This window comes from Ostrinia nubilalis, chromosome 7 (genome assembly GCF_963855985.1).
Source record: "Ostrinia nubilalis chromosome 7, ilOstNubi1.1, whole genome shotgun sequence".
Taxonomy (NCBI): Eukaryota; Metazoa; Arthropoda; class Insecta; order Lepidoptera; family Crambidae; genus Ostrinia; species Ostrinia nubilalis.
Genome location: NC_087094.1, coordinates 10,307,666 through 10,321,061, shown reverse-complemented (window position 1 = coordinate 10,321,061; position 13,396 = coordinate 10,307,666). Strand labels below are relative to the sequence as shown.

General features: G+C 34.6%; 1 protein-coding gene across 1 annotated transcript in view; it reads left to right on the top strand.

Moving 5' to 3' along the window:
• The window catches only part of LOC135073258 (serine/threonine-protein phosphatase rdgC), a 67,949-nt gene that overhangs the window by 17,882 nt on the left and 36,671 nt on the right, over positions 1 to 13,396 (top strand). The window contains exons 2-3 of the mRNA XM_063967369.1: positions 3,541 to 3,913; positions 7,314 to 7,441. Of these exons, the coding sequence (XP_063823439.1) occupies positions 3,688 to 3,913; positions 7,314 to 7,441 (354 nt within the window). The 5' untranslated portion in view covers positions 3,541 to 3,687. The remainder of the gene's footprint in view (positions 1 to 3,540; positions 3,914 to 7,313; positions 7,442 to 13,396) is intronic.

Here is a 13,396-nt window from a genome sequence, read left to right as displayed (position 1 = left end):
ACCTATAAAACGAAGACTAAGATTGCGACTGTTCTGTACTTTTATGACCACCATTCCATTTTACGGTACAAAAAGGAATAGTTATGTGACGCCTTTGGATAACTGACGGGACGCTTATGAATCCCTTGTGAATCCTTTCATAAAACATTATCGCAGCCCTTGTGGTTCATCATAGATAAGAGGCCCTCACATGGTACAGTCTCCAAAACTCTTATACGTATCTATATGTCTTTATGAAAAGATAGAAAGATTTGGGAAACCCTACACACATAATTTAAATGTACCTATGTTCCGTTTAATTATTTTTGGTTTTTAAACAAACTAAAAATACACAAAGGTTATAAAGTTCAACGTAATATAATCATGTTAGTTTGGAAGAGTGAATGTACTTAAATGCGCAGTGTGTGTTTGTAATGTTTTGAATACCATTTACCTTTGCAAAAGCTAACCGCAACACTCATGTCTCACCTACCCGCAAAGTTTTCGACCCTTTTGCTTTAATGGAAAATGTACCGTGGATTACCGCCATCTAGAGAAGGTACATAGTTTTATGGCCTGAATAACTTTAAAACAGCTTTTACTTTAAAAGAAGAGCTTGAAGAGTCGACCTTTTTTGAAGTTTCTTAATACGCTCCGGTATAAATTGTGCAGGTATATATTTACTTACTTCCAAGACGATAATTTACTTGAGCAAAGAGCTATGAATAAAAATTCGGAGTCCTCGAAATTCAGCGTAGGAGCTACTGCATGTTGAAGTTTAGTCTAATCTTTTTCCAGAAAATTCGAAATTTTCCACGATTTCGTTTGCCCAATTTTTCCAAGTACCTAATTACTCGTATACTTGTTCTAGATAAAGGCCGACCCTTTGGAGTGAACGAGCAGGCCCCGTTTGATCCTTGCATTTTATGATTCCTCTGACCCGAGAAATTCCGTGTGCGCAGTTAAAAGCTACGAGTACACTCCTACTAGTATTAACTAGGCAGATTGATGGAAGATACACATACACTACGTTTAAACTAAACAATACCTACACTCCAAACTCAAAATAAAATAAACTGAATATAACGCAAAAACACTACTAAATGCAAATTAGTAATACACCGCACCTGTTCGAAGTATTATTTTGAAGTACCTATTAGCAATCATTTCAAAAAGAAAAAATGTTCATTTCGTTTTAAAAAATAAAATGAAGGTGGAGTTTTTCTCGCACACTTCATACGTTCGTTTATTATTATTACTTCAGTCTTTCATGAAATTACCCTGTTTATATTAGCTAGCAATAAACACAGACTTTATTGCATCGGCCGTTAAAACAAAATAGACAACTCATATCCGTTACGAACATAGTCAATAAAATAAAGCAATTTGGTTTTTTATTTGTTATTCGAACCGAGTTAGCTGAAACGATTTCATAGGACACTTGTAAAGAATCATTTGAACTGGGACCTATTAAACACATTTTAATTGATTCATAAAATGCTCTATTGTGTTCTTATAAATTATTTTGGAGTAGACTTGAAAAAAGTTTTAAAAGTAGCTTTTAAATATTTTATCTTACGGCATAGCACTTTACAGACGTCGCCGCGTCGTTAGATTGGAGAATCACGTCGCAATCGTTTGCTACGTTTTATGTCTTACAACTGAGGCTCTATTTGTTTAGGTAGGCGTGACACGAATTAAATTTAAATAATTCCTCCTCTTGCAATTTAAAACCATGTTTTTGAAATCTACCTACAATAAAAGTTTGTTAACAAACATTATCTTTTTCAAATAATCTTAAAAATATTACGTAAATGTCTCTTAAAATATTTTGTTCTTTCAATATCTTTAAAGTGAATTATCATTTTGAAAGCTTTTATAATGGATATAAAGTTTGAACTCAATTATTTTAATGGACTGAGTTTTGTAAGACGTTCTGTATTAGATTTTAAAAACCTCAATTTAGATAAGCCATTTAAAATGTTATCATCCAAATCTCTGGTAAAAACTTAACACGACGCGGGGTGAGTAAGATGCTTGCAGTCATATTACGCCGTTTTGCTTACAGCATTTTACAGCATTACGTCTCGGTACATTGTTCTCATACCCGCTGTTTGTCTGACACTTTCGTTTTGTTATTCCTAATCTCGAATTATTAGGCACATCTGTATCGTTCACCAATTGCTCCTTTTCGGATCTAGAAAATTGTCTCTGAGTACAAAAGAAACAAACAGGGATTACGTCCCAAATGAGTTCGACGGAACCAAATGGACATTCTTAAAGGAAAATCTTTAGTAGGATCAGCTGCGAGACGTAAAATTAGGCTCGAACGACGTGTTAATTAGCGCGATTGATCCCTGAATAGATTCCGTATGAAGTAAAACCAACTGAGCTTAAGGAGGAATAGAGTTTTTTGTTGTTCAATAGATCACAAAATTGATGACCACCCACTAATTAATGTATAGGCAATTTTTTAAAAGAGAAATTATTTTATACGTGGATATTGCGACATTTTTTTACTATGTAAATGGTTAAAAATGTTTTCTTATTCGTCCACCGTCAATAAACACCTTGGGGAAATAAAATATAAATGCGTTTATTAAGCATTCAGACTCGCGCGTCTGGGCGCATAAACAGATGAGAACTTCTTTCTGTGTGCTCGTTTCAGCCCCTATACAACTCCATCCAAGTTAAATTCCAATTAAGTTTACCTGCAGGTTTCATATCAAAATATCACGAGTTGATATAAGTTTAGTTTATAATACAGCAGAATGTCGTAGGCACATTACAGTAGAATAGTGAATTACTACAACGTTCTGAAGGAATTTGCATTTTCAGTTTCATATCAGGTTTTTTTACTAATCTATGACTACAATTATATTTTTACTCCATGTAGTCGTTGTTGTCGACTTATGTTAAACTTTCTTACGAACTAAAACAATATACTCGTATCTAGGAATTGAGAATGTTTGTGATTTACTCTTAAAAATAAGATGGAATGGAGAAAACATTTAGTAAATTCCTTCATCACGAAGTAAAACCATCGTCAAAATGTCTCTTTGATTAGCATTTCGAGAGAACAAAATAACATTAAGCAATGATTGTCAAGGAAATCTTATTTATGGTTTTATTTTTTATTTATTAAAATTGGGATTAAAAAGAAATAATACTTATAGCTTGTTTTTAAAGTACTTATAATACCATTATGTTTTCTTGACCAATAAATTAAATTCATCGTTATTGTCATAATAAACATAGTTTCCTAAGCCGAACTAAGTGCTTTACTGAGAGAAATGAAATAGGTAGGTACAGTAGAGTGTCTCTTATATCAGTATGATGCAGCAATAAAAGCTAATGCTGACTCAGAAGATGGATAATGCTTAGAAAAGTTCTTTAGTCATTTTTCATCCTGTGACATTCGTGAGAGATGAAACCGGCACTCCGGTGCCATTATGGGGGCTAGACTTGGAAATTAATCAACTTGATTTGGGCGCTTCGCAAAACCCATTTATGTGCTGATTAATTTGAACTATTAGTAACGTTATTTTTCTTTGTCCACAGGTTTCACCCAGTCGCACCGACTGGGACATGTTAGTACTTTGCCGTTGCTGCAACTGAAACGTCACCATTCCCAAATCCAGAGCAAACAAGCCGAGATGTACTCGGACACGGAGAGATAAGAAGTACAAGAAGGACAAAAGTCCCACGATGTTCTCACTGGCCGAGGGGTGCGGGTGCGTGAGCTTCAGGGGCAGCCGGCGCGCGCGCTCGCTCGGCGACGACTCGTCGTCGTGTCGCAGCTCCGAGATAGAACAGGAGGTCCCCAAGAAGCTGGGCCGCAGGGTCCTCAACGGGGAATGCACCATGAAGGCCCTCGCTCCGTTCTTGAAGTTTTGGAGACGAGACGACGTTAGCATGACCAAGGCCGAAAGAAGTAAGTTGTACCACAATCAATTATTTGGGACTAGGTCGATTTAGAATTACGAAAATAACGATGTAACGTCGAAAAGGAAAAGAGGGTCTTGATGGATTACGCTACGCGTGTAGGCGCTCGTGAGAAACAATGAGCAAAAGCGCAATCTTTATCTTATAAGTAGATTTACTTAGAATGTTACAATACTTAAACATTTATTTGCGAATAACGAATGTGATTCAATATTTTGATGAAGCTAAACGCTAATAAATTAACATTTTGATTGCGATGGCAACTCGGTTTTCTTAGAAAATCACAACCTACAGATATTTTATAATGAGATTTCAAACAGTCTGTATTTGAAATTGCTACCTTAATAAATGATCGTAATGTCGTTGAATTGGCTGAATTAGAATAGGTAAATCAATTTGTGTTACCCAAGGTACCGAATTGAATTTCATACAGGTAGACTATAAATATTCAAGGTTAGATAATGTAAATTGGATCTCACGTGTCTTAGGTAACACAATAAGGGGGGAGCGGTAACAACCCACGGTCCTCTCACCTTGCTAGAGAGGAACTATTACCGCAAGCTAATAGAGCTTTTAGCACAAGTTAGACAAAATATAGATGTTGATTGGTTACGTAGCATTTGGTAAAATAGTAGATTTAAAATGATTAACGAACTTAGGTTCTTGTATAATAAATAGAAGGACAGCTTTCTATCATTTTCTACGCCTCGGTCTGTTCTAAATGTTTTATTATCAATCAAAATATAATTTGTGGTCAAATACCTGCATTGTTATGCATAAAAAAAAAATTGAAACATTATTAAATAAATGCTTCTGAGGATATTCATATTTTTAAGACATCATTTACCTTTAGGAAGGGCTTTCCTGCCCTTAACCTTTTAGTAAGCGTAAAAATTGTGTCATCTTGGGTCGAAGGTATCGCCGTGGTAATGTACGAGTAGCTACGTGATATTATACTTCATTTCGACATTTTTATTTTTCGCTATGCAGGTTTTATTCCGAGTATGATGACTGGCTTAGCAGGTACACGGTCATAAATTGTTCGCAAATCCACAAGGATTCCTTTGATGGCGGATACGCCTACGTCGAAATGTTTTAATCACACATAAAGAGGTCCAGTTGTAGAGTTTAAAAAGATTTTTGTCAGTGAAATGTTTTTAGAATCGGGGATCACAATTTTCTAAGCATTTATATCCTTCTACGAGTAGGTAGGTCAAACTACACATACACAACCTTAAGTTTGACTTATTATAGCGTAAAATTTCTAAACATGCTATTGCTATTATGAATTTAGGTAAAACCGTATATTTTACCAGTTTATTTTGACGTCGACCCACAACGCTTAAGAGTATCATTATGTCTAGCAAATATAATTGGAGAGGTTCATCTTGAAGTGTCATTAAAGGTATAAAGAAAACTCTGTTAGGCTTTTTTACTTGATTCAAACACCCCACGTAGGCATGTAATTTAATATGGAGAGAAATCCGGGAAATGCTAGCCCTCCCATTAAACGAGCAGGTACGAGTACTCCCTGGTATTAACCACGTTACACACCTACGGCGAGAGCCTTAAGTGACGTCAATATTATCTCACAACATACACATCCCCACTTCCATTAAAATTTGCATAATTTCAACAATTATTCTTACACGTATTTATGGAATAATGTTTGATGTAGATATTGTTAGTGGTCCTGTAATAAATAATTTGGACACGGTAAAATATGTTTAAAGATTTTCCGTTCCGACTTATAGTGAATTGTATTAAGATTTATAAAGTTATTGGTCACCTGCTAAAGAACTATACAGTCTGTGTCTTATAGATTTATTGACTTAAAACTATTGTTGTTATTCAGGTCATGGGAATTTCTATGGGTTAGAACTTTTTATAGACGTGTATAAAGTATGAACCTTGTTATTCTATGTTACCTGCGTATTAATAATACATGTCTTTGAACTCGCCTTGATCTGAATTGCAGTAGGATAATAATTACGATTAAGACTAAATGATATCAAAGTTACTGTTGTAATAACTTTGAAGTATCCTTGCATAAAAAGGTACATGACTTGCTAATTAATTTTGCCAGACTTGTTAATCAATTTGACTAATTAGTTAAGTATAATGTGCAAAATCACCGTCTTTTTTTGGGAAATCTCAGACACGTACATCAGTATTTTTTGATTTTGAATGATAAAACACGTTACAATAACGTAATCATGTCACGTAGATTGGCTACATACGTTATTTTCTTTGTGGAATTTAATATTCTGGATTTGAAGCCACACTCACAAATGCGAGAATTTGATAATGTTTGTGATTAAGGCTCACAATTTTAATTTAAAAAATACATACAGCCGAACATAGAACCTCCTCCTTTTTAAATTCGGTTAAAAAACAGGATACGCAAACATTACCTACCAATACCTTTTTTGCTTACATTTGCAGCTTTTTTCTTACTTGAGAAATCTAGCCCGCTAAATTAATTGAATTTTCACGAAACATCACCAAACAGTGGCTTTCGTCTAATAAATATGAATACGGAATAAAAGTTAGATTCTGTAGAGTAACATATTTTTTCATATTATACGTGATTGATTTACCTTTCAATAGAAACGAACGAAAATGGTTCGAACCAGAGCGTGCGTACAGCCTTAATTGATTACATTAAAGGGAGGTATAAAACCGACACGCTCGTATCTGATTAGGTAGGGAGTAGGTGTAATAATCCAGTTTCAGATGATAACGAGTATGTTTACCGCTCTTTGAACCATAAATTAGGAATATCGTGACTGTAGGTGGTAAACAACTTGGCAATTTGCGTGAGATGAATTTATTCTACTCAATACTAAAGCAATGAGAGCAATATTGATCAGAAAAACTAAGCTGATGGTGGTAATTGGCTGATTATTTCTCTTCACAGACATTCAAACTGAGTAATTTAGCTATCAAAGTTTGATTTCCAATCCAAAGTAATAATTGCTCTACTTTGTTATAGACTAGAATCACTACTAAAACTAGATCAGGTTATTCTCCTTCGTAAAAGTACTTTTTTCATCATTTGTTTTGATACCAGTAGACTGTTCGATCATTTTGATAAAAGCGATAGTGGGTGTTATTGGCAAATGGAATGAACTTCGATTTCCCATTGATTGATCGAGATTCACGTAATCCTAGTGGTTTATTAATTACATTTCAGCCAGTCAACCATTTCCATTTAAATATCAGCTTGACGGATGAGTCTAACAACGAACGAATTCGAGAACTGGAACGTGGAAATCATTTTTGCGGGTTTCATTTCGTTGTATAGTAATCTTTTCATTAAAGTTCCTAGCTATGTTTTTGTTACCTTCAGAATCATTGCACCATACTAATCATAGTTTTGTTTCCAGCAATGAAAGCGGCCATACTGATCCAACAATGGTACCGGCGGTACCTAGCCCGGATGGAGGTGCGGAGACGCTACACGTGGACCATCTTCCAGAGCATCGAGTACGCTGGGGAACAGGATCAAGTCAAAGTAAGCGTTTATTTAATAAGACAACTTAGAGATGCCGGTAGAGAAGAATAGTTTGTAAAGTGTTCGCGCGGAGCAAGCAAGAATTTCCTTGAGAAAACATGTTATTATTATTAGAGTAGAATTGTGTTGCGCATGTTGGCACTATTTTAAAGCAACAAAGATCAAGGAATGGTTGGGTGCCCACTGGTTAAATGTAAAAAAATTTAGGTATTAAGTTGTGATGTTGGTAAAGTGAAAAGCGATTTGTTTTGAGCCACTACTGATTATGGAGTAATCTTGTCAAAATATTTGTTGAATTTAAAGCGTGGGCGAAGTGAAGTGTCTACGCAATTCCGACGAGATTGTCAAATTAATAAAGGAACAAAATTACAGCTTCAGTAAAATAAGTGTTGCGCCATATAATTAAATTTACTGTCCTGTCTTGCTTCGCTAAAATTCTTAAATGTGAATTACTTGCTCTTCCGTGTGAACCGAGATTTACATTTTATAAATAGCAACCTACAGCAAATTTTCGATTTAAAACGATTTTTTAAAATAATGTTGACTCTAGTACCTGTTTTAAAGTTTTTCCCTTGCGTGATCAATCATAGAACTCTCTGCCACTGTGTTATATTGGCACTAAGAGTTGAGGCCGCATCAGCCGCATATTACAAACAAACTCTTTAGCCATGTGTCTGGCCACTTAAAAAGTTTTTGGGCCAATTTCGTTTGTCTTTTGTTCTCCTTGGGGATTTTTGCGCGGAAAGATTTGCGTGTCACGTCTGCAGAGTCTGTGTTAATTTTGTTATACGAAGTGGTATGTACGCACGTACAATATATTATGTCCAAAAATGTATGTATGTATATTCATTCGATTTGCCGGCCTTATTGTTAGAATGCTATTATTTGTAATCTATTGAATTCACGCACAAACAGTGAACAAAATATAATAAGACAAAAACCATTAATCTATCGTTGATTGTGCAGAACAGAATTTATGTAACATACCTAGACTTAATTTAAAGGCAAGCACACAACTTTCAACACAAATGTAATGTATAACTATTTCAGTAAGTGTTAACTATTAAAACTTCGTGTAAAGGGCTGATTGGATTTTCCCTTCGATGAAACATTAAAATTGATCGACATTTGGAAGCTTAACTTGTTCCAGTTTCAGTTCTTGATTTTTGGTATAGCGAAGAATGCAGGTTAAATTGTAACTATTTACTGTTTAAATAATGTAAATTTTTGCTCCTCTCGTCTTCGACTAAATGTGGTTGAGATAGGAACCACAAACTTAGTGGACTTTATGAAGAAGAAGTCTTTATAATACTTACTAGAGGAATTTAGTATTCAGATGATCAGATCTATAAAAGCATTATTATTACGTCTCGTCGTTTCTTATCTCTATAAGCCGCGTGTGTGACAACATTATTAAATAATTCCATTTGCCGCTCTACCACCAAACAATGAAAGAGAACTCATAAAATTGGATGTTTTCATTCCGTTTCCCCTGACCTTTAAGGCAGGTTGAGTAGAATTAGCCTAAAATTCAAATTACATTAGAAGCAGTTTGGCATCTGCTTAAGATCTTAACTTTTTTAATCTCAAAATGAAACTTTTTGATCTGATAATACCTACATATTATACTTACTAAAAATTAATTTTGTATAGCACAATAATTTTACTCATGCATATTCATAGACATACTGAATTATTAATTTTCTTAAGTGACGGCTTTGTTAACGAATGTCTAAATACTCATTGAACACTTCAACTCGATCATTCAGTCTCACTGAACAAAGCGGTTTGCAGTCACGTTGTATTCCCGTCAAACAAAACGTTTGACTTGGAAAACAGTTTGTCTATTAATAGGGACACAATAATTTTACCTAAATTAAAATACACTGAGATTAATGCTTTACTTTTTAATACGGTGTAATACCAACCAATCATACCGTGTTAATTATTCACATTGGATCTTAGCTGCTAATATTGAATCTTAAGAAAAGGTAATCTAACCTTTTCCTCCTTTGGGACATGGTAAATACTCCAAATTAAATAACGCTCTTAACGAAGCTTTTTGTTAGAAGAAGTTAATTGAAAATTTGTCTTTTTGTTTTGTGATATCTATTTATTATCATCGTAGCATAATAAACACGTAGACACATGCCGACAAAATGACTATTTAAAAAAAGTTACTAAAAGTATAATTATGAAAGTAAAGTAGGTCCTTTAACTTTCCTTTGAGTACATGTATGAGTGTGTGGGATACTCAAATATTTAAAACCTGACTTTTCCTCAGAGTATGCTAAAGAATATTTCAACAACTCTTTAAATTGGTAAAAGAATTCTGAATATAAAAATCTAGAGAGTTCTTAAAGCAGAGTCCGTTGTTTACCAACGCTCAATAATTTGTGAAAAAGAAGTACCTCTACATACTTATTTTATTTCCTTGATGCTGTGACTAGGGAATGTGACCCCTAATAACAAGAACTTAAGGGCCCACATTGTTTAGCTGGACGTGCCGTCGTCTGTACAGTGTTCTGGGATGCTTCCTAGAGCTTTCAGTCTCACCAATTTGCACATCAAGTCCAATTAAAACTCTGTAATTCGTGCGCTTGGCCGAATTGATTAAATTTAGTACTTAAGCGTCCAATTTAAACAAGGAGTTGGCATATTTTGTGGGCTCCGTTTTGTATTTTAATTATATCTTCCCATAAGTTGTTTCTTTCTTAAGAAATAACTATTTTCAAATAGCAACAAAATACATACAAGCAGAGAAGATTTATATCAATTAGATTCCTATGTGGCTCCCTAAGGGAGTATTGTTATATTTGAACAACGGAATCATCGCTCAAAGGAGGTTTAATAAACTGGGGCCCTGAAGTCAACATTAATAAATCACAGTGCTGTTTATTTCGTTAAGCTTCCGTGTACACAGTTTTAGAAATGTAACTCGCTTTAAAAGCGTAAATAGGACAAGTTCAAATAAAGTTGACAAACTCTTAGAGTCCTTTAAAGCTTTCACTGCGCTAGGTGAGTCATTATCTCGTAGCCAACCAGGGATGCGCTAATCCATTCGGATTCAGATCAGAATATCACGAGTCAGATTTTTTTAACCGGTTCACACGTTTTATAGCCCATCGATTTAAAATCATAGGTCATAAAGAAAAAATCTCATCATCAAAAACAAGAGAATTGATAAATAAGTACCTCAGATCATAGAGAGGTTTCCCTTCTATGGTCTGAGATAAGTACCTAATTTATATAGTTAAACTCCATAAATCCAAACCTTTAGTTCCACGAATTATAAGCCAATGTTTTTCTTGTATCGATGTAGTTATTTGACTAATAACTACATCCTCATAATCAACATTTCAATATTGCTCCTGAATTTCTAACCTAGGTAAGTCCCTAAATAACAAGTTTACATTGGCTTCTTTTTATTTGAATTTTGTTTTTTTTTTCGTAAGAAGGTCCAAAGTCGTACAACCCTAGAAAACTCATTATGGTCTATTCTATGCAATTGTGAGTTTGGGGGTGTAGCGGTAGCGCTTGACTGGTTTGGCGGGAGGCGCGCATGAGTGGTCAGTGGTCGCCGCCATTGATCATCCATGCGGCTGCACAGTCACGCGCAGCCGCAGCGCGCTTCTCATTGTAGGGCATTCTCCCATTAATCTAGATAATCTGAGTGCTTCAGAAATGAGTATAAATGCTGTTAATTGTTGTTTTTGACTCTCCAATTTATTTTATAGGTAATTTTTTTTTAATAGAAAACAATATTTATATTCGACTGATGAAAATTGAGTGGACACATTGACTGTAATGAAATATACCAAGGAATTCAAAACTTCATGTGAGTTGTAACAAAAGAAAAGAAAAAATATCGGGTCTTCATTTACTTACTTGACTCAATACATTGACGATGACCATGACCATGCGTTGACCTACAAATCATGGATATGTTTTTATACAGGGTGTTAGGTAAATGGGTATATGAGGCGACACAAGCCCATGTTAACATGGTCATATAAATGGTATGGTGAAGTCAGAAAATTGATATCTTCATTTTAATTATTTTAATTTTCATACAAATCGGATTTTATAAAATTTATTTTGTATGAAAATTAAAAAACATAAAATGATGATATCAAATTTCTGACTTCACCATACCATTTATATGCCCATGTTAACATGGGCTAGTGTCGGCTCATATACCCATTTACCTAACACCCTGTATAAGTATCTTTTTTATTTTAAAAGATCTAAAAAAGGCTTACGTATAACAAACCATAAATATTGCTTATTCTGTTGCAAGTAATTTATTGCATAATAGGTACCTCCTGCGAGTGTAAATAAAAGTGGAACATCTGCGTGCTTTCCAAGTTTTGTATAGAAGAAAAAAATCCGAAAACCGAATAACAGGATCCAGAAACTAATAGGAACTATGCCCGCATTTCAAGAGCTGCTCGGTAACGAGTTTTGATTTTGTATGCGGGGAACGATTCCTTTTCAGGGTACGGCTGACAGCCAGACTGACTTGAGCTGATGCCTTACAATTTATCTAGCTAAGGTTATTATCATCGCCGTATTTTTTATAAGGCCTTAGTCAAAGATTGTCCTAAATATTACATTAGTCCTTTAATCAATGATTCTCGCTGGGTGTTGTGTCAACAACAACGTTCATGAATAATTTGTAAACCAAACAAGTCAAAATAACCTTGTAACCGTTTCTTATTGTGTAGACACATTTCCCCAATACCAAGTGAGTAGATGCCGACCCAAACTTCCATTTATTCGTAAAAGGGCTATAGATATTCGGAACAAAACTTTTTATAACCGTTTTTATCGGAGAACTTGTGTTTCCACATTATATTACATATCGGGTTCGGGTCTTCAGATTACGAGATCTTTGGAGGGATTTCATGCATATGTATGTAGCCAGAAATCGGAATTCTGTGATTCTAATCTAAAGCCACGTTCATGCTTACGCGGAACTAAGAGCGGGTTTCAAAGGGGTAGTATTTAAACGAGTGACTGTAAATTTATGTCGTAAGTGTCAAAAATAATTAATGTGGGCTAAAGAATTACTAAGTGAGCGACTGAGTGCGAGTGACGAAAAATCAAAAGAATAGCAACTTACAAAAAAAAATTGAGTTCCTTAAAATACAAAATGAGAAGCTTCATAATATTTGAGCGACCTAATATTTGATTGAGTGTCAACGTTAGGTCCTGCATTTTTTTCAATATTTGGCAAATGCTTTTTTTATACTGAGCGGTATTTTTAACTTTAATGAAGTGTTTCGAATGCAAAAACTACTTTGAAAAATACTATTATGAGCAGCGTATTATGAGCCCACATTTAAATAAAAAATGATCTTATGAAATAAATATTTGACGGAACACTATTCTAGTAGCGAAAAAAATAAATCATTAAAATTTAAGGGTAGGTAATCAAATGAAACAATGTATTACGAAAAATGAAATAAATTTGTATTTTCTTAAATCGAATCAACAAAAAAAAAACAAAATAAGTCGCTTGTGTCAACCCAAAAAAAAGTAATCTTATTAACACCTTTGCTGCGGCAGTAACTTTCTAATACGTTCCATTCCTTCGGTACAAGGTCAGTAAACCTGGTATTAAAACTTACATTGTGGCGGCACAAGGCTTAAAGACCTTGTAATATTTAAGATATATTAATTTTATTTTTGGCTTCATGTTAACCTTTAACCGACGACGTGCGGTCTCACAGACCGCTCCGGTTTTTGAAATTTCTGGATTGCAATGTTCTACTTACTCCCGTGTCCCGAGCGTCTCAGTACCTTCGAGCTTAATTACCCATACGCCATTACAGGCAGTGGTTACATCGATGACGGTAGTTTTAATAAGATAATTCGATTCAAAGTTCAACAGCGGTCTGTGGGACCGCACATAGACATTTCCTAATTATATATTGATATTAGGACATAATA